Source organism: Eublepharis macularius, chromosome 5 (assembly GCF_028583425.1).
Source record: "Eublepharis macularius isolate TG4126 chromosome 5, MPM_Emac_v1.0, whole genome shotgun sequence".
NCBI lineage: Eukaryota > Metazoa > Chordata > Lepidosauria > Squamata > Eublepharidae > Eublepharis > Eublepharis macularius.
This window is the reverse complement of record NC_072794.1, coordinates 104,634,583-104,660,982: the sequence shown is the minus strand read 5'-3', so window position 1 is coordinate 104,660,982 and position 26,400 is coordinate 104,634,583. Positions and strand designations below refer to the sequence as shown.

The window sequence follows — 26,400 nt, the reverse complement described above, 5'->3', positions numbered from 1 at the left end:
TCTAATAGTTTTTTATGTTGTAACGAGCAACCTGGCAGTATTGACCCATATGTCTCACTAAAGCATAGCACAACAGTAATACAATTCTAGTGTGACCTAGGTCTGCTGAGTGAAGGATAAAGAAATGAGAGTAATTGTGAGTAAATGCTAGTTGTATACCACATTAGACATCATCATGGGTGTGGAGCACAAGTGGAAGTGTTCTAGTGACCTGTATGTCCTTGGAGGTGGGGACTTCTCAAAATGCCTGTTACTATGACTTAAAGCACTTACCAGTGTCGGGGAAACTTTAAAACCCCCACTTGTGTCAGAACATGAAACAAAAAATAAAATCTGATCTTTTTCATCTTTTGGTTTGAGTCCTTTTATGTCCTCTCTACTAACCCCTATATATGGAAGTTACTGTATTGCAGTGACTTCAATATGACATAGTTATCCTTGTAAAGTTTAACTAATGTTCAGAATGAGCCTATGCAGGCTTACTTGAGATTCAGCTTATGTAGAGTAGTGGTTAGATTGTAATGATTTACATGTGTAAATGAGACATCACAGATGAAACACCACAATACAGTATCTATACCACAATGTGCTTTTCAGTTCATATATTTATTTTCCAACTGCACAGTAGAACCACACTAATGCCTTTACATGAGCCTTGAGTGCTGCTACTAACTTAGCTCAATCTGAAGAGGATGGGCAATGGGCTGATCCAGAATATTGCAACTTCAGTTTTTCCTGTGCAAAATCCTGCAAGTCTCTGTACAATTTGCAAGCAGCTTATCTATGGCTTCAGAATAACTTGGAATCTTGCAATTTCATTGTTTCAAAAGCAACAAATGAAATGGAATACTGGATTTTTTTCCTTCTCATTCATCATCAATATGCACTGTGGTGCAGGGATCGCCTTTTAAAAAGGAAAAGTCTGGAGTGATTGATTTTTCCTGCGGTTTCAAACCCGAACAGCATGCTATCCATACTTCTAATTGAGGCAGGAGAAAGAATCTGCTGAGTTGTTTTAAAGCCAACATTCCTATGGCACATACACCTGTTTACGTACTAGATGAATAGAGGTAATTTTTAGGAAACGGAGGTTTTATCTGCTGCAACAGTAAACAGTGGGAAGAGAGCAGTCAGAGAATGTCCCCTGTGCTAGCTAATCTGATGAGCTAGAGGGAGAGAGTATCCCAAATGAAGAAATTGGGCTGGACCAAGATTTGGAGAGAGTAACTTCTCATTCCTGAAGCATATGGCACAGTTTAGAATAAAATCACAAGCTAAATATTATTCTCATTAGAGAATACAGAGAATGACTGTTCTGTAGTTGTGTACTAGGAAGATGAGGTCCTTCATCCTCCCCTCCCCTCTCAGCCCACATCACCAATTTCCTTGCTTGTAATGTAAGCAACTACATCTTTGAAAATGAGTAGGATACATGGTAATAAAATGCCACCTAGTGGCAGAGATGCATCTGTTGTTAAATTAGGCAATGTACACAGTGTGGCAGGTTAGTTGGACTGGAAGGGCAACAGAAGCTGATGGAGGGCACTAGCTCAGTTCCAGATTTGGGGGGTGTGCGCTGAGGACATGAACCGTTAATCAGGGATTTGAGCCCATTCTCTCCTCCCAGCCCTTCAGCTGGCATTCAAACCACACTGTAGTACAGCTTCACTAGATCTTCATGCTGCAAATGCCTTCAAAGCATACAGTTTTTTCTTGTTTCCCTCCCCCACACTCATCTCTTGAACTACAACCACCTTTTTGACAGTTATCCATTACCCCTGCTCCTTCTGCTGGCTTGGGCCCTCTGATTTTGTACTGAGACCCCATCTAGACTGGCTGATGTTCCTCTTGAACAGAAATGTTCTTTATAAAAATCTACAGAAACAAAACCGTTCTAATGGCTTGCTTAGAAATATTTCTTTTTATAATCTGTTGTCTTTCTGCTTCTTCCCCTCTTCCCCCTCAACTCTCATTTGCCTGGGAGAATGAAAGGAAGGGCTCATCTTCAAAACTACTAGTTAATATCTGTGTTATAATTGTTTAATTGTCAACAATTCTCCATAAGAATCTTGAGAACTGTAATTGGAAAAGGCGCAGAGAGTAACCTGTCTCCAATCACCCCCTCATCTTTTTTTTCTTGGGAGAAAGGAATTGCTCAATGTAACCCTCTGGTGTAGATTAAGCTGTAGGTGGGGGAGCTGGAACAATTGCTTCATTTCAGTAATGAACATTTTAGATTAAACTATGCCACATATGAAGGATTTATACGTCTTATACTTTGTCCTTTTAGTTTAAAAAGCACTCCAGGTGGCTTACAAGGTAAATGGATAACATTAGCTGAATAAAAGTAACAAACCAAGATAATAAAAAACAAAATAAGAAATGAGTAAAAAGATAAACAGCAACAGTTAAAATCCATCCTGCAGTCTCCTACAACATCCCAAGACCTTAATAATACACCAAATATCTAGAGCAATTCCTGCTATGAGTATATCGCACTGGATTGTGCTAATTATACTTTGAGTATACAAATAAGAGGTAAATGAAGATCCTGTTTCCTGTACTTCCAATTCCAACATAACACTTCTTCCTTTGAAACAGTGCCTCCCCACACAAATATAACCACAAAAGGTCTTTTCAGAAGTCTGGGTAGATGAGGTTCTGTAAAGTCTCTCCCCCTGTCCCAGTCAAATTATCTATGATAGCAGGACCATTTTTGCTTATAATCTAATGAGCAGCTTGGTTTGCCCACTAGAATCTCCTGGAACTGTTAATCTGCAGGCTGTGTTTTCTGTGCTGTAGTTGCTTTCTGTGTGGGGCATGTGGTGATCCGGTTTGTGTATAGACTAGCTGGTATGATGAGTAGCTCTTGACATTCCCTGATTCTATGAACAAGGGGGAGACACATCCACATAACTAATGCACTTAGGAAATGTACCAATAAGACCCTGGTATCTCTTTGATCACCTCCACAACCCCCAAGAGTTTGTCTTCATTTTTGTCAGCCATCTGGAGCACAGAGCTCATTCACAAGACATTGGCCGTAAGTCATTTCTTACCGTATCCATTCCTTACCTTGGCCAAATTGCTTTCAGACACAATGATTTGTTACAATGTGCAAACATTTCCACTGTGTTAGGGAGAAAGCAAAATGGAAAAAAATCAGTAGCAAGTAGAGTCTGTGCTGAAAAAGCTTTCATTGTAATTTGAGATCTGGCCTTTGAGGGGAAATTTTACCACGATAGTTCATTTTTAGGTAGGACATTAGGGGTTCGGGGATTCAAAATCTGTGTGTTTTTTTGGGTTTCCAGAGTTCAAGGCCATTATTTTCAACGGGGAGTCTATTCCAAGGTATGTAGCTGTGATTTATAAAGATAACGGCACCACATTTACACAGAACACGGTCTACATTAGACAGTTTATGTTAAAGACCCCCATAAGATTCAAGCAAATTGAACAAAGGGGTTTGATTTTAAAGAGCACCAAAGTAGGTTCCTTTCTGCGCAGGCTCACTTCTCTCAGCTGATTCCCGGGGGGGGGGGGCGTGTCAAGAGAGGCTAGCAGGCAAACTGCTGCCAGCCACCACCATTAAAAAAAGTCTACATTTCACTCTCCTACTCTTACACTGACTGACATTTTTTTTTAAAAAAACCTTTCTGCTGAAAACCATTTGCCATTATTCCTTGGTCTACTGCTGTTTCTTCTCACAAAGTGAGGAAGTCTTCCTTTGCAGAACCCCCCTATCCTGTCTCATCCCACCCCACAAGTCTGCCATTATTCTCTATGGGGAACTTTTTTTTAGGGGTGCTGGTGTGGCTGTTTTTCAATCAGATAATACCAAAATTGCAGAGAAGCTAGTGCTGCCTGTCCACTAAAGACACCACCTGCAACTTTCAAGTGAATTGGATCAAGGATTCCCATTCTACAGACCCCTGAAGAAGGCACCACCAGCTGTCATACTTGTGGAGAGAAGGGCCCTGCCCTCAACACAGGAGCAAGCCAGAACCTCAGCTCTGTCAGGCCCTGCTCCTCCCTCGCACAGGCTGGGAGCTGCCTTCCTGGGACACTGCCCTGGAAATCAATAGAATCAAAGAAAAAGACGAGCACCTGCTGCACTGCCGGTAAGTCCTAGAACATGGGGTGAAACCCCCCCACACAGTTTTTTGGGAGAAGTTTTTTTTTATAATTCCCAAGAATCCTAGATTTGTTTTGCCAATCTGGAAAATCATGTAAGCAACCCAAACCAGCAATTTTCATGTATATTTTCAGCTCAGGGATTTCATAATGGACACCTCTAATAGTGAGGGGATGTTCATGCATAGAGCTCTAGTTTTCCATGTTTCCATTTTAAATGAAGAAAACAGAACACAAGCCCATAACTCGTCAAAGTACTAGCACAACAATCCCTGTTCTTGCCTTTACCTGTATGTAAGGGACCCTGATGAGCTTGAGCATAAGAGCAAAGGTTCAGTTTGCAGAAACAGATACCCTGTGATACAGTAGCAGATCATATCAAATTCCCCTCTGGGCTAGCTAGAAACTGTGTGATCTGGTGGGGGGGGCATACCAGTCAGTTGTTTACTGATATTTTTGTAAATTATGTAAGTAATATTTTCAGTGAAGTCAAGAGGCTTGTTTATCCTGCCTGACCTGGATTTGACAGCTCTTTGTTTTAGAATGTTCAATGAATGGCTTGGAGAGCCCTAACGTTCACATTGGAGTGTATCATTAGATCTGATTAGATAATAATTTAACCAGAAAAGCAAGTGACAGGAAGTGAGGAGGAGGGACATAGCAGATTGCGGACCAAATTATAAAATAAATGTGACATGAGTCAGGTTGGGTATCCCCAACTCAACTTGCAGTCACATGTAACCACAGGGAACTAAAGTCCAAAGGCACTCTGGGGCCCAATTTGGCCCATGAACCTGGCCAGGAGTGGACTGGGGGAGAGGGACATCAGCCTTCCATGTCATTTTCCTGAGTTAAAATGCCTGGGAGGGCTGTTTGCCCTACTGTGGGGCTCCACATGACTGCAACATGTGGTGTCCCATATCAAGGCAAATGTACTCATGCAGTCATTTTAAATCCCCTCCTTCCCTGCACCATACTCTTGAGCCGAACTGGACCCTAGAGCACTTGCAAACTTTAGTTCTCTGATGTTACATGTGGGACTCCGAGTCCTGACCCAACTTGTTTCACATGTATCATCCAACTGAGTCTTGTGTCAGAATGTCACATGGACCTTAGAGTGGGTATAGGATATGGTAAAGAGCCTGTCAAAGGAACAAAGGGGAAAGAGGCATTTGACAGAAAAGCCTAGCTTCCAGCTTACATCAGTTCAGTCATCCAGTTGGTGATGGGGAGAAAGGGGGTACTAAAATATCTAAAATTGTCACTCCCCCTAGTCAGAGGACACTTTCCTCAAAAAGTTCAGATAGGTTGGTGCCTTAGAAGGTTGGTGGCATCCACTATGTCCTAGTGACACTGGCATGGAAGCAGGGGCTACTCAACTTGGACCTGATCAGTGGTGGCAATGAATGGAGACTCATCCTTCTTCACCTGCTGTGACACCAGCAGCCTTCAATTAACCATCATGTCTACTGCCCAGCTCGGCTGTCTGCTGGGCTGTCTTAACTAGAGGTGGGCACAACATCAGTACGAACGAAAAAAGCCACAAACAGCCAGATCGGCTGCTTGCGAGCAAGCTGTTTGTGAGGCGCAATTTTAAACAAACAAGTGGTCGTCGCAAGCCTCATCCGTGCGTTCGTCTGCTGTTCATGAAGCCAGACAGTCAGGCGCCTTCAATCAATTCCCTTGGCAACAGAGGCAGGGACTGCCTGAACTCTGTCTGCACTATGTATTGTCGAAGGCTTTCACGGCCGGAGAACGATGGTTGTTGTGGGTTTTCCGGGCTGTATTGCCGTGGTCTTGGCATTGTAGTTCCTGACGTTTCGCCAGCAGCTGTGGCTGGCATCTTCAGAGGTGTAGCACCAAAAGACAGAGATCTCTCAGTGTCACAGTGTGGAAAAGATGTAGGTCATTTGTATCTACTCAGGAGGGGTGGGGTTGAGCTGAGTCATCCTGTAAGAGTTTCCCAGGGTGTGGAATGCTAATGGCGGGAGGCTTCACTGTATCCTGAGGAGGTTCTTTTGCATATGGATTGGTACTTGATGTGCTAATCTTCTCTGCAGGGCTATTGTCAAGGATAGAATGTTTTGTTAGCCTGGTGTTTTTCAGAACTGGCAACCATGCTCGGTTCATTCTTAAGGTTTCTTCTTTCCTGTTGAAGTTTTGCTTGTGCTTGTGAATTTCAATGGCTTCCCTGTGCAGTCTGACAAAGTAGTTGGAAGTGTTGTCCAGTATTTTGGTGTCCTGGAATAAGATACTGTGCCCTGTTTGAGTTAGGCTATGTTCAGCCACTGCTGATTTTTCAGGTTGTCCAAGTCTGCAGTGTCTTTCATGTTCTTTTATTCTTGTCTGGATGCTACGCTTTGTGGTCCCGATGTAAACTTGTCCACAGCTGCAGGGTATACGGTATACTCCTGCAGAGGTTAGGGGGTCTCTGCTGTCTTTTGCTGATCGTAGCATCTGTTGTATTTTTCGGGTGGGTCTGTCTGCACTCCTTCTGTTGCCCTGGAAACCCCAATCTAAGACCAACTTAGCTTGGGCCGGTCTTCCTTCCAAGTGTGGAGCTCCAAATTGGTTACATGGGAGCAAAGACCAGGGGGGAGGGGGGGGTGTTCTGTAGCCATGGGAACTCCAATCTCATCCCTGCAAACCCTGTTAGGCAGTTCTGACTGCAAACCATAGACCTCCTGTTTTGCTCTATGGGACCTCTGGTTATAAAAGGAAGCAGGCTCCAAGCTCTGACTTTCAGTTTCAGCAGGCAGTGGATTGGGAGAGAGCTGTTGCTAGCATTTTGGAAGAGAGACAGGGAGAGTGCCTTGGAGCTTGAATTTTTTGTGTGTGGGGTAGGATAGGGATCTATCTCCTCTGGTTCAATCCTCTGGTTCCAGGGCTGCTGCCAGGCCCTGGGGCCAAGCTCAGTGGGCACCTCGGCTGAAGGCTCACACTGATTATTATTAGTGCCTGATCTGGTCAGATATCTGGGAGTAGAGGTGAGCATGAACAGCAATACGAACAAAAAAAAAGCCACGAACAGTCCGATCAGCTGTTTGCAAGCAAGCTGTTCATGAGGCCCTGTTCCCAACGAACATGTGTTCATTCCAAATCCTGTTCATGGTGTTCATCAGCCATTTGTCAAGCCAGACAGTCTGGCGCCTTTCAATCAATTTTCTTGGCAACAGTAGGCATGGACTTTTTGAACTCTGTCTGATCTCCAGTTGCCCTGGAAACCCCAATCTAAACCCAGGGACACTTCACCACTGACTCAGCTGCTTGTCAGGGAAAACTCTGACAAGGGCTGATTGCAGTCTGCCGGGGTTTAAATTTCCCTCTCCGTGCTGCTGTGCAGAGCAGGAAGAGGGACATTTAAATGCCCCACTCAGCTGCTTGCCAGGGAAACCCCTGACAAGCAGCTGAGTGCAGCCTGCTGGGGGTCCCTCCCTGGACCTGGACCTACCTGGGTTCTGAGCCACCCCAGTCTACTGTGGTTCTAGGCAAAGCTCCTCTGCAGCGGCCTCAAGATCTTTGGCCTGCTGATTGGCTCCAGGGCAAAGCTACTTACTGCTATTACCTGTCCCGTGGCTGCTCAGGTCAGGTTTTTGTGAGTGGTGGTGTCGTGCTCTAGCCCCCCTCAGTTCCTGGGGCTGCTTCTACGGTCGGGTGGCAAGCACAGTGGGTATCTTGGATGAGGGCTCGCACTGATTATTATTAGTGCCTGTCCTGCCTGCACTGGTAAGGTGTCTCTGAATGGTGGGGTGCCACTCTAGCACCCCTCAGTTCTCAGTGCTGCTTCCATGGTCCGGTGCCAAGCTCAGTGGGTTTCTCGGATGATGGCTCGCAAATGTTTGGATCTTCCCGGTCCTGCTCCGCAAGGCGGCTGGTAACCCTTTGTCCTCCTCTCCCTGACAAGCTCCCAGTCCCTCTTTCAACTTCTCCCTCTCTGGAACCACTACGACCTTTCCCAAAGACTTGTCCTGCCCATCTCATCCTTTCCATGAAGACAGGAAGGTGGGTGATGTCTGCAGCCACCGCTTTTGGGCACAAGGGACAGCTCAGGAGCTGTTGAACATATCTACGGCACCTGCTGTCCCCTCTGAGCAGGGGGGAATGTGTCCTGCAACTCCCGTCCTTTCCGCGAAGGCAGGAAGATGGGTGATGTTGGCGGCAGCCTCCACTTCGACACAGGAGGGGCGGACAATTGTCTCCAGCAGCAGTCTGTGAGGTGTGGACAACTGCATCGGCCCTGATGCCATGAAGTCCCCATCTAGTGGACGTATGTTGGTGTCTCTAACCCACCAGGGTGTGTGTTTGTGTGTGCAAGGCCTCCATGTATGCCACTATGTCTTGCTGGAGGGTTTTCTTAGCAGATTGTTGCTGGGTCATTTGGTAATGTGACAGCTGCTGACATCGTCCATCTCCCTGACTCCTGGTGGATGGGCACATGGGGGGTGCCGCCAGCGAGCAGCCAACCTCCTGCCCTCTATAGGGGAGGCAGCCGCCACCGCCTCCCTGAGCCCCCCAGGCCCGGCAGCCGCCAACATCACCCATCTCCCTGGCATCCAGAAAGTAGCTTCTCTGAGGCCTGTCAGGTGGGCACATGGGGGTGCCACCAGCGAGTGGCCAAACCCCCACCCCCTAGATGGGAGGCAGCTTGCCACTGCCTCCCTGAGCCTGTCAGGCCCGGTGGCCTGTCTCCTGGAAGGTGGTCTCTCTGAGGCCTGGTGAGTGGGCACATGGGGGGTGCCGCCTGTGAGTGGCCAACCTCCTGCCCTCTACAGGGGAGGCAGCCGCCACCGCCTCCCTGAGCCCCCCAGGCCCAGCAGCCGCCAACATCACCCATCTCCCTGGCGTCCAGAAAGTAGCCTCTCTGAGGCCTGGCAGGTGGGCACATGGGGGTGCTGCCAGCGAGCGGCCAACCCCCCCACCCCCTAGAGGGGAGGCATCCTGCCATGGAGTTTTGAGTCCACCACTTGTAAACAGGGCAGAAGTAAACTGATGGCTCCAATGGTATTGAATGGGAGTTTCCTGGGGGCGTCAGATTTGGGAATGTATAACTCCAAGATCCGTATTGCAATTTGACCAAACTTGGGTGATGGCTGGAGGAGAGCCTGCTGAACACTCCCAGTGAATATGGGCTCTACGAACAACGAACAACAAACATGTTCATTAACAGGTCATGTTCGTTACTGTTTGTTTGTCCTTGCTTGTGGATGGCAACGAACAACGAACAGTGTGTTCCTTCCCCCCCACCCCCGTTCATGCCCAAGTCTAGTCTTAACTTCCTAGTCCATCTTTGTCTCTTACCCCCCCCCCAATTACTCCAAGGGAGCAGTAAACAGTGGAAGGGATGATGGCACAAGTGTGAGGGCAGGAGGTTTACTCATACTAGGATTTGCATAAAATTAATTCTATTTACATTATAGACCACATGCATCTAATCCACATCTACAAAAGAGTCTCAAAAGTGCTATGCTAGTAGAAGCTGCTTTGACATATATGGGTATTGATGGTGGTGCTGATGGAGCACTGTTAATATTGCATCCCAGCTTCCAGAGGATACAGAAATTTCAGAACAAGTGGATCTCTTGTATGGATAAGTTCCCCATTTGTTTCAGCAGGTTAAGCCAATTGGCACACACAGAGTAGCTCGTTCCATCAAAATTGATGGAGCCATTCAAAGCACACTTAAATGATGACTTACTGCCAGGGCTAGATTGAGGGGGGGGCAGGGGGGTAGTCTGCCCCCAACACTGCCAGGGAGGAGGCGCCAGGAGCAGCTGCCAGCTGCCAGGAGCATGTGGGTGGCAGCGTGGGCCCCCCGCGCTGCCTTTCACCTGCCCCGCAGGACAAGGGGCAGCTGGCTTGCCACATGCCCCCTGTCTTGCAGGGCAGGCAAAAGGCAGCGTGGGGGGTTGCAAGGCTTTACTGTCCTCCCTTATGGTATCTAATCCTGTTTTGAATCTATCTGTGCTCATAACTATCACTGCATCCACAAGCAATGAATTTGATTGTCTCTGACAGGTGGCATATAATAGTTATCCTTACATTTGCCACACTTTTCTGAGCAATGAGAAGTTCCAGGGAAGGTTGCCAGCTCTGGATTGGGAAATTCCTGCAGATTTTGAAGCCATTTTCTCCAGGAGAACTGATTTCTGCTGCCTGGAGATAAATTGTAATTTCAGGAGAACTCCAGCCACCACCTGAAAGTTGGGAATGCTGGCTCTAGGGCTAGTTAATTGCTGAGGTTGGTTTCCTTTGGAAAGGGGAGAAAGAGAGAGCGCATTTAAGACTTTGGGCATTTTTGTAGTATTTGTTTTAGAGCTTTTTTCCTGGTGGTATGCTCTGGTGTGCAGTACCGGTACCTCTTTCTGCAGTACCAGCAACTCATTCCACAGTATTGGTAACTCTTTTGGCAGGGCCACCAAGGCAGCAAACATCATGAGTGCCAGCACCTCTTTTTAAGGGAAAAAGCACAGATTTGATTTATTTACAAATATAGAGATCTGACACAGGACATAGATCCACTTCTCTGTGTCAGATCTCTAGAAAGAGATTCTGCTTTATCTCACTGCTCAACAATGGCTATTTGATTCTTTCTCTGTCTCTCCCTCCTTTTCCAAAAAATGCTGCCCCCCCCCACAGCTACCTATCTTATAAGATAGATTTATTAGAGGTTAATCTTATTATAGTATTTTTAAGTTGGTAGTTATGCTAGTCTATAGCAAAATCCATAACCAAAAGCCACAAGCATCCCATAGGATGCAGATACATGGACTTCATTCCATGGCCTGAAAGTCATGGTTCCCCCTGCCCTTTTGTGTGCGTGCGTGCGTGCGTGCGTGCGTGCGTGCTTGCTTGCTTGCTTGTTTTAACATCCAGCCTGATGAAGAGTTCTGGAGAACTCAAAAGCTTGCACAAGGAGTTGTGTTAGTTTGTCTTAATAGAAGGTATAGTGTTTGGTTTGGAATTAAGATATGATAGCTGATAGCTGAAACACAACGATATTTTTACCTGACAGCAATTGATATCATATGCAATAATATTTCATATTTGGCAGTTGGCCCCTAACAAGATTAAATATTAAAAACTTGCCACTGTCAAAAACAGGATGCCAATAAGCATTTGGATTTAAAGATCTAAAATATCAATTTCAAAATGTGATTTTGATTTCTGAATTCTAAACTTCTCATTCAGAACCTGGGGGATATTGGCAAATTTAGACCATTTGTGCGTATCTGCTTTATCTCTCTTAATTATCCTCAAAAGTGGCACCAGATAGTTGCATCTTTTGCATCTCTTTCCCAAAGATGAAGCTGTATCGGACTGCTGAGCAGTTCATGCTGGTCAAACTACATCTTTCCTAAGGCGATCAGAGGCTCTCAGAATAGCTTCTTAATCCTCTCTGTAAGGGATATAGATGGAACCAATTCAGCAGAAATGCATCAGGTACACCCACTCCAAGTGCCTGAGACATCTCAGACTATGCAGAAAGATTTGTCTACAAAGATTTGGAGGAAAGGTTCTAATATACACAGAGAAAAAAATCTAGCTACCCCCTTTCAGTTGAGACACAGTGCAAAGATTCAGCTTCTAGCAATGCACAGAACAATTCTTCCAACCAAGAGCATCTCTGGACTGTTTTGAGGATTGTAAGTGCTGTTTGATGGTATTCATACATTCAACACCACGCCAGTGTTTAATCTCCTGGATCATGGAGAATAATTTGCAGGGCCTAAGAATCCATGTCAGCAATGAGTCTAGGGTTACCAGCCACCAGGTAAATCACCTGTCTGTGGTATAGCAGCGGTTTGAGTGGGAGGTACCTCTACTACACTGAGGCCACGGAACACAGGAATGGCTTCTCTGCCCAGGGGGTATAGCAGTCTAGAAGTATTTCCCCCCCATCAAGAAGCAGTCATCTATGACCTATGCAGGAGCTACAGCATACTCAAAGTAATAATTGGGGAAAGGAACAGGAAGTTGATGGGGAAATCATTCCCCCTGGCCCTCTTGTATCCTGATCTATCAGGCTCTGCCCCCTGATGAGACAAATCCATTAGGCCCTGACAAACCAAGCTCTGCCTTCCAATCACTCACAATCTGCCTTCTAACTAGGGTTGCCAGATCTCCCCTGGCAGCCAGTGAGGAGTGAGGGACATACTGGCTCATGGTGGAGGATGGCTTGCTGGCGACATCATCACATCACTGGCAACACACTGATGTCACTCCATATGTGCCCAAAAGTGATGTCAGCATGTCACCAGGGAACTCTGGTATTTGGGCAAAACTCTATGATTTAATCAGTGACACACTGACATCAGTTTTGTGCACATGGGGAGTGATGTCAGTTCATTGGAATGCTGCCCACCCTTTCTGCCCTGCCTGCTAGCTGAGTAGCAGTGGGAAATTCTGGCTGATGGTTGGGAATCCCCTACCAGTACTAGGTGAATGGGAAACTGACTCCTAGCCTCCAGGTGAATAGGAAACTAACTCCTAGCCTCCAGGTGAATGGGAAACTGACACCTAGCCTGATGGGTGACTCCATGATGATGTCACCCAGAAAAACATAAGTCCCCCGTTTCTTCTTCAGCCAGCCAGCTCTAGAAGTTCCCCAAATCTCTGTGGTTTTTCACACAGAGATCAAGTGATTCCTAGAGAGTCATGATGTCACTTCCAGTTATAACCAGAAGTGACACTGCATGACATTGCTTCCCAAGTCCCTACCCCCAAAATACTACCATTGGTTACCAACTGGCAATCTTGTGACAGGGTCTTGTTCAACGTTAAAGTGTAAAACAAATTTCTTGTGGTATTTGCTTTCAAGAACCTGATCCCACTTCATTAAATCCTGGCTGTTCCTAAGTTTGCATGCTCCCTCCTTTCTCTTCCTTTCCCTTCTATGTGCATTACCATGACTGGAGACTTCTTGGTCTATGATCTAACCAGTTTAATGTGATGTCAGCATGTGGGCACCTGAACAAATCAGGATATTTTTTCTTTCCTAGTAAACAGAATTCTGAACCAGGAATGCAGGGAAGGAGAACAGTATCTGAATCTATTCTGTATCTTTTGTGTTGACTTTGTACCTATTCATGCCATCAACAAAATGTGAAAACTGAAAGTTGCAGACTGTCTCATTGCATGCCATGACTGTTGAACTCTGCTCATTCATACGTGCATTGTGTTGTATCGTGTGCTTCGGCTAGATATGTGCTCTATCCTTCCACATTCTAGCAAGGGGTAATCACTTATGAGATAGTGTGCATGTTGAGTTGATAACTCTGATGTTAACATCCCCCTCAGATTGAGCCCAGAGAAAACAATTAACCCAGGAGTAAAGTCAGGGTTTTTTTCAGCTGGAACACAGTGGAACAGAATTCCGGAACCTCTTGAAAATGGTCACATGGCTGGTGGCCCCGCCCCCTGATCTCCAGACAGAGGGGAGTTTAGATTGCCCTCCGCGCCGCTCCAGTGGCACGGAGGGCAATCTAAACTCCCCTCTGTCTGGAGATCAGGGGGCAGGGCCACCAGCCATGTGACCCTTTTCTCTGGGGGCAATCCACTGAGTTCCACCACATCTTTCCCCAGAAAAAAAGCCCTGAGTAAAGTTAAAATACAATCTGGGGGGGCAAAGAGGTAGAACCAAGGCAAAATCTAGTAGATCAGGCATGGACCCACATGAGCTATTGTGAGAGCCAATACAGAATGTGATTTATTAGTGCACAGAATTTGGAGTTCATTAGCATTTCAGATGCCACTGGATTTGGATTATGGGGACTAGTATAATAATGGGAAGTTGGCGATCTTTTTCATTGTGCACATGACAGTCATAGAGCATGTAGATTAAAGGAAACAATGACCCAGTAGGTCAGGCTGTGCCTTTTATTCATTCACAGCCAGCACAGTAAATTGGGATCAATTCTATTACGGATCTCAAAAGAGTTTCAGTGGTAGGAAATTGGCAGGAAAGAAGAATAAATCTTAATCACGTTGTGTAATTTTGTACCATATTACCCGCTTGGCATTACTGACACTTTCACACAGACTTTTGCCTCATCAATGTTTCTATTTTTATGCCTTTAGATTTTCAATTTTCTTCTCCCCTCTCCCATTCTTAAAGTTTTTGCCTTGCTGTGAAAATATGCTAGTGAAAATGATCCCTACAGTATGAGCACAGTCTCTGATACCCCGGGGCCCAGGGTCCCACCAGAGATAATATGTTTGCAAACAATTTGTACCTGTCATGGTAGAACCAGAGTCACACTTAACAGTCAGCTTCCTTTGGCACTGTTGCAATGAATTACAGTGACAGATGTTCCATTCTCCAGAATCTCCCACAAGGCCTGACTGGCAGTCCATCAGCCCCTGAAATCCTATTACCTAGTTCGAAGAAATAAAAAGTTAATCATCTCTGTGGCTCTCCACCTCCCTCTCTCCACCTGCTTCACTGAAGCACCACACGCTCTGCTGGGTGGCCAAGGAAGCCCACGTTGAAGTTCATCCTCCACTGCAGAGCACATATGAATCAAGAAACTCAATTCCAACCCCAGTGGAGATCATCAATGTAATGTCCTAGAGCAGCTTTGCAAGAATAAAGCGATGGGAAAGCCAGAGACGGGCACCCACAGCTACTCAGGGTGGATGTACTGAAGTCTTCTGCTTGGGTTACATTGTGTTGCAAGAGCACTGCACAGATTTTGTTGATTTATGCCAGTGGAAGGAAGGAGCATTCCTTGCACACTTCTGCAAGGAAGGTGGTTTGGCACAGGCATTCTTGCTGCCCACAAAAACAAGCCCTGGTTGCCACCAAATTAGAGAGACTGGCGGCTAGCAATGCCCCTTCAGTCAGAGATCCTGCGAGAGGTATGGACAACAGAGGGGTAAGTGCAAGGACCTTTTACTCTTAGCCCAGGGTATATTGTTGGCAATCTATGGCGTGTTTCTTGAATCTGTCTTACCTATACCACTCTGCCAGAAGAATTATTGGAGGTGGGGGAGATTTTAGTGAGACTTGTTAAAGATTATTCTAGAGGAGGGGAAGAGGGAAATTTCTCTAGAAAGATAAATTCACTGGAGGCAGAGAGGAAGGGCACGTACGTATGTTCTCTACATCAAACTCCTTCATTGGGAACAAAATCAGCTTGCCTGGCTCAGTGGCATTAAACGGCTTGTGACAGATGGACTGGGGTGTCTCATCAATATCTGGCCAGATTATTAACTGATTAAAGCAGGAGCGACTTTAAGCCTCATGCCGGGCCAGAATGGCCCTTTAGCTTACCGAATAAGTTCCTAGTGGTCTGCTGCCCTGGAGGGCTACTGGGGGCCAGGATAAAGCTGAGCCAAGTGGCTCTTCAGTACTGCAGGGTCTGCTCTGCTTGCTCCTTGGCTGCAGTGATGAGGACAATGGATAGTGTTTCTCCCACTTGGCAGAGCCCAGGGCTTCTTAACATCCCAGTCCCCACACCCGCAACTTCATGTGTGAAAACTTCTTTGGCTTGAGCTGCAGTGCCATCAATCATATCCGCACTGCAGGGTTGCCATTGTTTTTGCTGTTCTGTTTAATTGGTATGTACCAAGGAGACCTAGCTGAACAAATGTAGGGTCATTTGACTGCTCTGCTCTTTACGCTGGCTGGTGCTACCTGTTGTGTTCATTGAATCCAGTTAATGAGCAAGCCAGCCAAAAATGCATATGAAAACTGGGCACATTATTGGGGGAAAAGGCAAGGTTTGATCTCTCTCCCATTTTCTTAAAAGTATGGGCATTTAAAGCATGAATAACCACAGCAGACTCTCAGCATGATCTTGCATTGGTCAATATCTCCAAATGTTCTTGGCATGTATCATTTAACTCACAACATTGCTGCAAGAAATATCAAGCTTAATTTTAAGCCACAATAATACTTGGAGGGCTTTCAAGGACCAGCACAACCAAACAATCCCATCTAGGGCTTTGGAGGTGTGCTTCACAAGAGCTGCTGACACAGAAAATGTCTCTTTGCAGTTCATAGAATCATAGACTTGTCGAGTTGGAAATGGTCTTATAGACCATCTAGTGCAACCTCTGCCCAATGGAGGAACAGCCCAAAGCATTCCTGACAAGTTTTAATCCAGCTACTCCTTAAAGACTGCCAATGAGGGGGGACCCACCACATCCCTAGGCAGCTGATTCCACTGCTTGATTACTCTTAATGTGAAGAAGTTTTTCCTAATGTCTAGCTGGTACCTTCCCTCCTGTAGTTTAAATCCATTATTTCGAGTCCTATCTTTTGTTGCCAACAGGAACAGTTCCCTCTCCTCCCCTAAGTGACAGCCTTTTAAATACTTAAAGAAAGCAATCATGTCTCCACTCAACCTCCTCTTCTCCAAACTGAACATTCCCACGTCCCTCAGTCTTTCCTCATAGGGCTTGGTCTCCAGGCCCCTGATCATCCTCTGCACCCATTCACATTTGCCCACATCCTTTTTAAAGTGAGACCTCCTGAACGGCACACAATATTCCAGGTGGAGGCTGACCAACATGGTTGGTTTTAAGCCCAGGTACCTATATTGTGCTTGTTTTTCCCCCTACCAGTGACTAAAGCAGCTGGGATGGGTGGGGCATTTTTGGTCCAGGATATGGCACAGCAGGGAAGAGTTAAACCTCCTTTCTCTAGTGCTATGGCCCCGATCCACATTAGGTCTCTCTGTGGCTGCTTTTTGGGGCCAAATTATACATCTGGAGTTCCATTCAGAGAGAGGCCTCACTGCACATGTGCAGAAACTTCCTGGATTGACATGGTGTGATAATATCATTGCATCATGATAATGCACCTATTAGATCTCACTGTTAAAGAGGTCTGTCCTCCTTGTAACTAGTCCCCTAGCTGTCTTGCAGCAAGTGTGGTGGAAATTATTGATCAAGAAGTCATTCATGGTCAGTGCAAATCATGACAAAATCAATGTTGAATATTCATTGACTGGAAGTGCCCTAGACAGGCTAAAATACCACCTGCTGGCAAAAGAAAAGATTGCACATAGTTTCTTGGTGTTTATTTGTGATCAGATACTATTTGTTTGTTTATTTAAATGTTACCCACTTCTCCCCACACTAGGAATTGAAAGAGGTTCACAAAAAGAAATACACATAAAATACAATTTAAACAAAAACATACCCAATAGTCCCCAATATAAGCAGCAAGCAATACAAGCAAATCTTTCAAGCACAAGGTCATCCCAGGCTAGTTCTGCTGGCACAAGTTACACAGTGCAACAGGCTGTTGCCCCTTGGTTATTAAGTCTGGCAACCAGAGTGATACTAGGGAGCAGGAACATGCAGGGCAGTTGTCAGTGACATCATGCCTCTCTAGGAATTGCTGAAAACTCTGTGGTTTTATCATAGAATTTCTTGTGATTCCTAGACAGGTATGACATCACTTCTGGGAATCTGTCAGTGACATCATGCCATCACCAACACTTTCTGAAAAATTCTTTCTTCTGCCAACCACTGGAGTTCTACTGGGCAAGGCCTCCTGGGGGCAGGAAATCTCCCTACTCTGGCCAAACTCAGATGCCTGCAGAAAGAGGAGGGCCAGGTGCTCAGCCCAGGCCTTATGCAGCTGGATCAGATGTTCCCTCCCTTGTGGCTTGGGAGCATTCCATAAATGTTTTTCAGACTCCTGTGTAAATTAAATTGGCTTCATATCTAATTTTCCTGTCCTTTACTAGCATGAATGAGGAATCTGGAAGCCCCCAACAGCAGAGACTTAATAAGCAGGTAGGAAAATCCTCTCCACTCTCACCTTCTCCTGATCCCTACAGTAAATTTCAAGAGCTAGTATAAATGTGACATCTCTATGGGGCTTCCACTACAGCAATGTCAAACATTAACTGTTTAGGAAAATATAGCAGGCCTGTCCCTATCTAGCTGGGGAATTAGATTGATGCTAAACTGCTGCTGAGCAACATCAGCACCAAATAGGAGAAGGTGGTTGCCATGAAAGAAAGGCGAGGCTCCTACAAGGCCTAAAGTTTGTGATTTGAGGTGTGGCAAAATGCAGACTGCATCCCTAAAAAGTCTAAATTTGCTCAGTATATTGTTTTGGTTTGGTTTTGGAGTAAACTATTTGATGAGCCCCAATCTTTATTTCATACATTTATATTTTATCTCTTTTACCAAAGTGTATGGGATGCTATATGTTCGTCAGATTTATGCTCCCAACAACTCTGTAAAGAGTTTAAACTGAGATGCTATGTATTGTCAAAGGCTTTCACGGCCGGAGAACGATGGTTGTTGTGGGTTTTCCGGGCTGTATTGCCGTGGTCTTGGCATTGTAGTTCCTGACGTTTCGCCAGCAGCTGTGGTTGGCATCTTCAGAGGTGTAGCACCAAAAGACAGAGATCTCTCAGTGTCACAGTGTGGAAAAGATGTTGGCAGGTCATTTGTATCTACTCATTTGTATCTACCCCACCCCTCCTGAGTAGATACAAATGACCTGCCAACATCTTTTCCACACTGTGACACTGAGAGATCTCTGTCTTTTGGTGCTACACCTCTGAAGATGCGAGCCACAGCTGCTGGCGAAACGTCAGGAACTACAATCCCAAGACCATGAGATGCTATGACTTACCCAGAGACATCCAGCAATCTTTATGAAGGGAGCACTTGGACTCAACCAGACCTCCTCCCACCTGGCCCCACAGGGCACTTTACCTCTGCGGTCACGGTGGCTGGACTCGGAGGCTTGGGAGGGGGGATCCCAGGGGGCCAGGAGGATGCCAGGTGGGCTGCCACAGCGGACAGTAACCCCAACACCGGGGAAGGCAGACCACAGAAAGCCCCAGCACGTGGGGGAAACCCTGAAGAGACGCAGCGGCTGCTGCAGGTGGGACCACCACCAGCAGGGCCACCTCCACCCTATAGCAGCCAGAGCAGGGACAGCGTGGCTGGGACAGCACCAGGGAAGTGCACCGGGGCTGGGGTACTGGGGACACACCTACCCCACGATGCAGTGGAATACGAGGGGGAAGAGTACCCCAGCCCATGGCTAACCAGGGTGGAGGTAGGCTTGCCAGCCTCCCAGTAGTGGCTGGAGATCTCCCGGAATTACAACTGGTCTCCAGGCCACAGACATCAGTTCACCTGGAGAAAATGACTACTTTTGGGGGTGGACTGTATGGAATTATGTCATGCCAAGGTCCTTTCCCTCCCTAAACCCCACTTTCTCCAGGTTTCTCCAGGTTTCACCCCCCAGATCTCCAGGAATTTCCCAATTTGGATCTGGCAACCCTAGGTGGAGGCAATGGGGGATGCACCAGTACAGGGGAATGATTGGGGGGAAGAGGGAGGTGGGATGAGGCCGGGGGAACACAGGAGATTGGTGGAGGAAATGGAGGAGCAGAGGCCCAAAGGGTATAAAAGCCTTCCTTCCAGTGAAGCCGGGGATGAGGACAGTTGGCATGGCAAAGCAGAGAGAGAAGGAGAGGCACGCCCAACTAGGTAGGAGGAGGACCACGGTGGCTTAAGCCTCTCCCCTACCAACACTCTGAGGCAGCTGGAAGAGGCAATACCCCCTCAAGGGAGCAGAAGACAGCACGGCTGAACAGAGGAGTAGTGAGGCGGGCATGACTGGGCCCAACAGCCCTTCTTCCCCCAGTACACACCTCCATCCACAATACCATACTCCCACTGAAGCAACATCTGGTTGATTAATCTTGGGCTGTGTTACTTCTTGCCTAGAGATGAGTGTAAAATAGCCAATCTGACCAAATCAAATAACCCTTTTGCTAACAATCTTACATAAGAAGACCAGCAATGTTATTTCCCAGAATCACAGAGTTGGAAGGGGCCATACAGACCTTCTAGTCCAACCCCCTGCCCAATGCAGGACAAGCCTAAAGCATCCCTGACAAATATTCATCCAGCCTCTTCTTGAAAACTGCCGGTGAAGGGGAGCTCACAATCTCCTTAGGCACTACTCTGAACTACTCTGACTATGAAAAAGTTCTTCTTAATATCCAGCCAGTACTTTTCTGCGTGTAATTTAAGCCTGTTGCTTCAGGTCCTATCCTCTGCTGCCAGCAGGAACAGCTCCTTGCCCTCCTCCAAATTACAGGCTTTCAAATATTTAAATCAAAAAGAGTCCAGTAGCACCTTTAAGACTAACCAATTTTATTATAGCATAAGCTTTCGAGAATCAAGTTCTCTTCGTCAGATGCCTGATCAAAACTGGGCAGATACAGAAGAGGAGGGGGAAAGAGAGAGAAAAAAGGGAGGGGGCATAAATCACAAGAAGGCAGAATGCAATTAGCATGGAGGCTATCAAAACATTCCTTTGCTTGGAAATGTAAACATTTCCTTTTGGTGTGCAGTCAGTTTGTAGCAGTGAAGGTATCCAATGCCTATGTAGTATAAGCCTTCGATGACCACAGCTCTCCCTGCCAGCTGCATCTGACAAAGAGAACTGTGGTCCCCGAAAGCCCACACCAGGCGTCACTGGGCTCCCCCAGATCACGCCTCTGTAAAGAGAATCTGTTACCTGTGGTAATGTGATAACCATTCATAGTCTCTATTCAGTCCCCGCTTGACAGAGTCAAATTTGCATATGAATTCCAATTCAGCAGCCTCCCGTTGGATTTTGTTTTTGAAAGGTTTCTGTTGAACCACAGCGACCTTTAAGTCTTTGGTGGAATGTCCTGGTAGATTGAAGTGTTCTCCCACTGGTTTCTGGACGTTTCCATTTCTAATGTCAGATTTGTGTCCATTTATTCTTTTGCGTAGAGGTTGGCTGGTTTGTCCAATGTACAGAGCAGAGGGACATTGTTGGCACATGAGGGCATATATCAGGTTGGAGGATGAGCAGCTGTAAGAGCCAGAGACAGTGTAGTTGATGCCATTGGGTCCTGTAATTGTATTCCCTGGGTAGATATAGGGGCAGAGCTGGCATCTGGGTCTGTTGCAGGGCTTGGTACCTGTGCTGGTGACTCTGCTGGCCGATTCATGATTGTAAGTGAGAAGTCGTTTAAGATTGGGGGGCTGTCTGTAGGCAAGGAAAGGTCTTCCACCCAGGGCTTCTGAGAGAGAGGTATCCTTTTCCAGGATGGGTTGTAGCTCACTGATGATACGTTGGATCGGTTTGAGCTGGGAGCTATAGGTGACAACCAGTGGTGTTCTGTTGTTAGTTCCTTTAGGTTTGTCCTGGAGCAGACTGTTTCTGGGTACTAGTCTGGCCCTGTTAATTTGTTTCTTCACTTCATTTGGTGGGTACTGTAGTCCCAAAAATGCTTGTTGTAAATCTCTTAAGTGTGAGTCTCGGTCGAGAGCATTGGAGCAGATACGGTTGTAACGTAAGGCTTGGCTGTAGACAATAGACCGAGTGGTATGTTTAGGGTGGAAGCTGGAGGCATGTAGATATGAGTATCGGTCTGTTGGTTTCCGGTATAAGGTGGTATTTATTCGTCCATTATGTAGTTGTACAGTGGTGTCCAGGAAGTGTACCTGTTGTGTAGAGTGGTCCAGGCTTAAGTTGATAGTAGGGTGAAAGTTATTGAAGTCCTGATGAAATCTCTCAAGGGCTTCCTTCCCATGGGTCCAAATGATGAAGATGTCATCCAGGAATCTTAAGTATAGTAGTGGTTCCAGTGGATGGGAGCTGAGGAAGCGTTGCTCTAAGTCCGCCATGAATATGTTAGCATATTGTGGTGCCATGCGTGTGCCCATGGCTGTGCCATTAACCTGTAGATATAAGTTGTCACCAAATTCGAAGTAATTGTGAGTGAGCACGAAGTGACAAAGTTCAGTGGCGAGGTTTGCTGTGGTTTTGTCCGGGATAATATTCCGTATGGCTTGCAATCCATCTGCATGTGGGATATTGGTGTACAAGGCCTCCACATCCATGGTTGCTAGGATGGTGTCATCTGGTAGGTTGTCAATGGATTGTATTTTTCTGAGGAAGTCAGTGGTGTCCCGTAAATAGCTGGGTGTGCTGGTGGCATAGGGCCTGAGGATAGAGTCCATGTATCCCGAGACTCCTACTGTGATGGTGCATTTTCCTGCAACAATTGGGCGTCCTGGGTTACCCGCTTTGTGGATTTTGGGTAGTAGGTAGAATCTTCCTGGTCGTGGTTCCTGGGGTGTGTCTGTATGGATGCATTCTTGTATGTCCATGGGGAGTGTTTTTAATATTTTATTGAGTTCCCTTTTGTATTGTTCAGTGGGGTCAGAAGGTAGTATTTTATAGAATGTTGTGTTGGAGAGTTGTCTTTCTGCTTCTTGTATATAATTTTGTTTATCCATGATGACAACTGCTCCGCCTTTGTCAGCTTCCTTGATTACGATGCCAGAATTATTTTGGAGGCTGTTTATGGCCTCTCTTTCTCCACGGCTGAGGTTCTGCTTTAGGTGTTGTTGTTTGTCAATTATCTCAGCCTGAGCCCGTCTACGGAAGCATTCAATGTAAAAGTCTAAACCTAAACCCTAAACCCTAAACATACCACTCGGTCTATTGTCTACAGCCAAGCCTTACGTTACAACCGTATCTGCTCCAATGCTCTCGACCGAGACTCACACTTAAGAGATTTACAACAAGCATTTTTGGGACTACAGTACCCACCAAATGAAGTGAAGAAACAAATTAACAGGGCCAGACTAGTACCCAGAAACAGTCTGCTCCAGGACAAACCTAAAGGAACTAACAACAGAACACCACTGGTTGTCACCTATAGCTCCCAGCTCAAACCGATCCAACGTATCATCAGTGAGCTACAACCCATCCTGGAAAAGGATACCTCTCTCTCAGAAGCCCTGGGTGGAAGACCTTTCCTTGCCTACAGACAGCCCCCCAATCTTAAACGACTTCTCACTTACAATCATGAATCGGCCAGCAGAGTCACCAGCACAGGTACCAAGCCCTGCAACAGACCCAGATGCCAGCTCTGCCCCTATATCTACCCAGGGAATACAATTACAGGACCCAATGGCATCAACTACACTGTCTCTGGCTCTTACAGCTGCTCATCCTCCAACCTGATATATGCCCTCATGTGCCAACAATGTCCCTCTGCTCTGTACATTGGACAAACCAGCCAACCTCTACGCAAAAGAATAAATGGACACAAATCTGACATTAGAAATGGAAACGTCCAGAAACCAGTGGGAGAACACTTCAATCTACCAGGACATTCCACCAAAGACTTAAAGGTCGCTGTGGTTCAACAGAAACCTTTCAAAAACAAAATCCAACGGGAGGCTGCTGAATTGGAATTCATATGCAAATTTGACTCTGTCAAGCGGGGACTGAATAGAGACTATGAATGGTTATCACATTACCACAGGTAACAGATTCTCTTTACAGAGGCGTGATCTGGGGGAGCCCAGTGACGCCTGGTGTGGGCTTTCGGGGACCACAGTTCTCTTTGTCAGATGCAGCTGGCAGGGAGAGCTGTGGTCATCGAAGGCTTATACTACATAGGCATTGGATACCTTCACTGCTACAAACTGACTGCACACCAAAAGGAAATGTTTACATTTCCAAGCAAAGGAATGTTTTGATAGCCTCCATGCTAATTGCATTCTGCCTTCTTGTGATTTATGCCCCCTCCCTTTTTTCTCTCTCTTTCCCCCTCCTCTTCTGTATCTGCCCAGTTTTGATCAGGCATCTGACGAAGAGAACTTGATTCTCGAAAGCTTATGCTATAATAAAATTGGTTAGTCTTAAAGGTGCTACTGGACTCTTTTTGATTTTGCTACTACAGACTAACACGGCTAACTCCTCTGGATCTATGACCTTGGAAAGCACCGCATTCAGCCGAATGGAGAGGAAATCCATCAACCTCATGAAGAAACTGGCACAGATACAAACAGACATCATCTTTCTTTCTAAATGCAAAAGACTGGACATTCTACCCAAGGGACTTCGTGTGAGGAATCCATTGAAATCCACTTACCACACAGACTACAGTGAGAAACTATGCAACACCTTATCCAGGAAACTCTTAATTCACCTCATTGGACTGATGTACAGCAAGCAACAATGGATCAAGCAAGAGGTCTCTGAACTAGACTCTTCCATGAAGTGCACCCCCTCTGCACAGACCGGTAACTGGGAGATGTTTGCCACAACCAGAGAAACTATTTATTGTAATCTATTCACTGAATTACAGAACAAGAAGGAGAAGAAATTCTCAAAACTCCTGCCTGCAACAGAGAGCAAAAACACTTGGGATCCAAGCAACATCATCAATCTTTCCAGTTACAAGCTGAGCCCAGCAGAGGAATCAGTCCTCTCACGTGGACTATCCTTTTGCCCAGCCAGACCCACACAAACCATACAACTTTGTGGAGACCTGGAGGCCTATTTTAGACGCCTAAGACTGAAAGAATTCTTCAACTACTCTGCTGGACAAAATGACGAACAAAGCACTGAACAGACACCATCACAGCAGCCTCAGCAGCCCCCACCCCCCCCAACCCAGCAATACACAACCATCGTTACAAAACTCCAGGAAAAAGAATTCCACATGGACACCACCTGAGGGCCGTAACTCCTCATTGGACTTTTACATTGAATGCTTCCGTAGACGGGCTCAGGCTGAGATAATTGACAAACAACAACACCTAAAGCAGAACCTCAGCCGTGGAGAAAGAGAGGCCATAAACAGCCTCCAAAATAATTCTGGCATCGTAATCAAGGAAGCTGACAAAGGCGGAGCAGTTGTCATCATGGATAAACAAAATTATATACAAGAAGCAGAAAGACAACTCTCCAACACAACATTCTATAAAATACTACCTTCTGACCCCACTGAACAATACAAAAGGGAACTCAATAAAATATTAAAAACACTCCCCATGGACATACAAGAATGCATCCATACAGACACACCCCAGGAACCACGACCAGGAAGATTCTACCTACTACCCAAAATCCACAAAGCGGGTAACCCAGGACGCCCAATTGTTGCAGGAAAATGCACCATCACAGTAGGAGTCTCGGGATACATGGACTCTATCCTCAGGCCCTATGCCACCAGCACACCCAGCTATTTACGGGACACCACTGACTTCCTCAGAAAAATACAATCCATTGACAACCTACCAGATGACACCATCCTAGCAACCATGGATGTGGAGGCCTTGTACACCAATATCCCACATGCAGATGGATTGCAAGCCATACGGAATATTATCCCGGACAAAACCACAGCAAACCTCGCCACTGAACTTTGTCACTTCGTGCTCACTCACAATTACTTCGAATTTGGTGACAACTTATATCTACAGGTTAATGGCACAGCCATGGGCACACGCATGGCACCACAATATGCTAACATATTCATGGCGGACTTAGAGCAACGCTTCCTCAGCTCCCATCCACTGGAACCACTACTATACTTAAGATTCCTGGATGACATCTTCATCATTTGGACCCATGGGAAGGAAGCCCTTGAGAGATTTCATCAGGACTTCAATAACTTTCACCCTACTATCAACTTAAGCCTGGACCACTCTACACAACAGGTACACTTCCTGGACACCACTGTACAACTACATAATGGACGAATAAATACCACCTTATACCGGAAACCAACAGACCGATACTCATATCTACATGCCTCCAGCTTCCACCCTAAACATACCACTCGGTCTATTGTCTACAGCCAAGCCTTACGTTACAACCGTATCTGCTCCAATGCTCTCGACCGAGACTCACACTTAAGAGATTTACAACAAGCATTTTTGGGACTACAGTACCCACCAAATGAAGTGAAGAAACAAATTAACAGGGCCAGACTAGTACCCAGAAACAGTCTGCTCCAGGACAAACCTAAAGGAACTAACAACAGAACACCACTGGTTGTCACCTATAGCTCCCAGCTCAAACCGATCCAACGTATCATCAGTGAGCTACAACCCATCCTGGAAAAGGATACCTCTCTCTCAGAAGCCCTGGGTGGAAGACCTTTCCTTGCCTACAGACAGCCCCCCAATCTTAAACGACTTCTCACTTACAATCATGAATCGGCCAGCAGAGTCACCAGCACAGGTACCAAGCCCTGCAACAGACCCAGATGCCAGCTCTGCCCCTATATCTACCCAGGGAATACAATTACAGGACCCAATGGCATCAACTACACTGTCTCTGGCTCTTACAGCTGCTCATCCTCCAACCTGATATATGCCCTCATGTGCCAACAATGTCCCTCTGCTCTGTACATTGGACAAACCAGCCAACCTCTACGCAAAAGAATAAATGGACACAAATCTGACATTAGAAATGGAAACGTCCAGAAACCA

The 26,400-nt window shown here is 46.2% G+C and overlaps 1 protein-coding gene across 1 annotated transcript in view; it reads left to right on the top strand.

Moving 5' to 3' along the window:
• The first annotated feature begins 18,727 nt into the window (after positions 1 to 18,727).
• Positions 18,728 to 26,400, top strand: part of TULP1 (TUB like protein 1) — a 66,796-nt gene continuing 59,123 nt past the window's right edge. The window contains exon 1 of the mRNA XM_054980411.1: positions 18,728 to 19,168. Coding sequence (XP_054836386.1) covers positions 18,728 to 19,168 — 441 coding nt within the window. The remainder of the gene's footprint in view (positions 19,169 to 26,400) is intronic.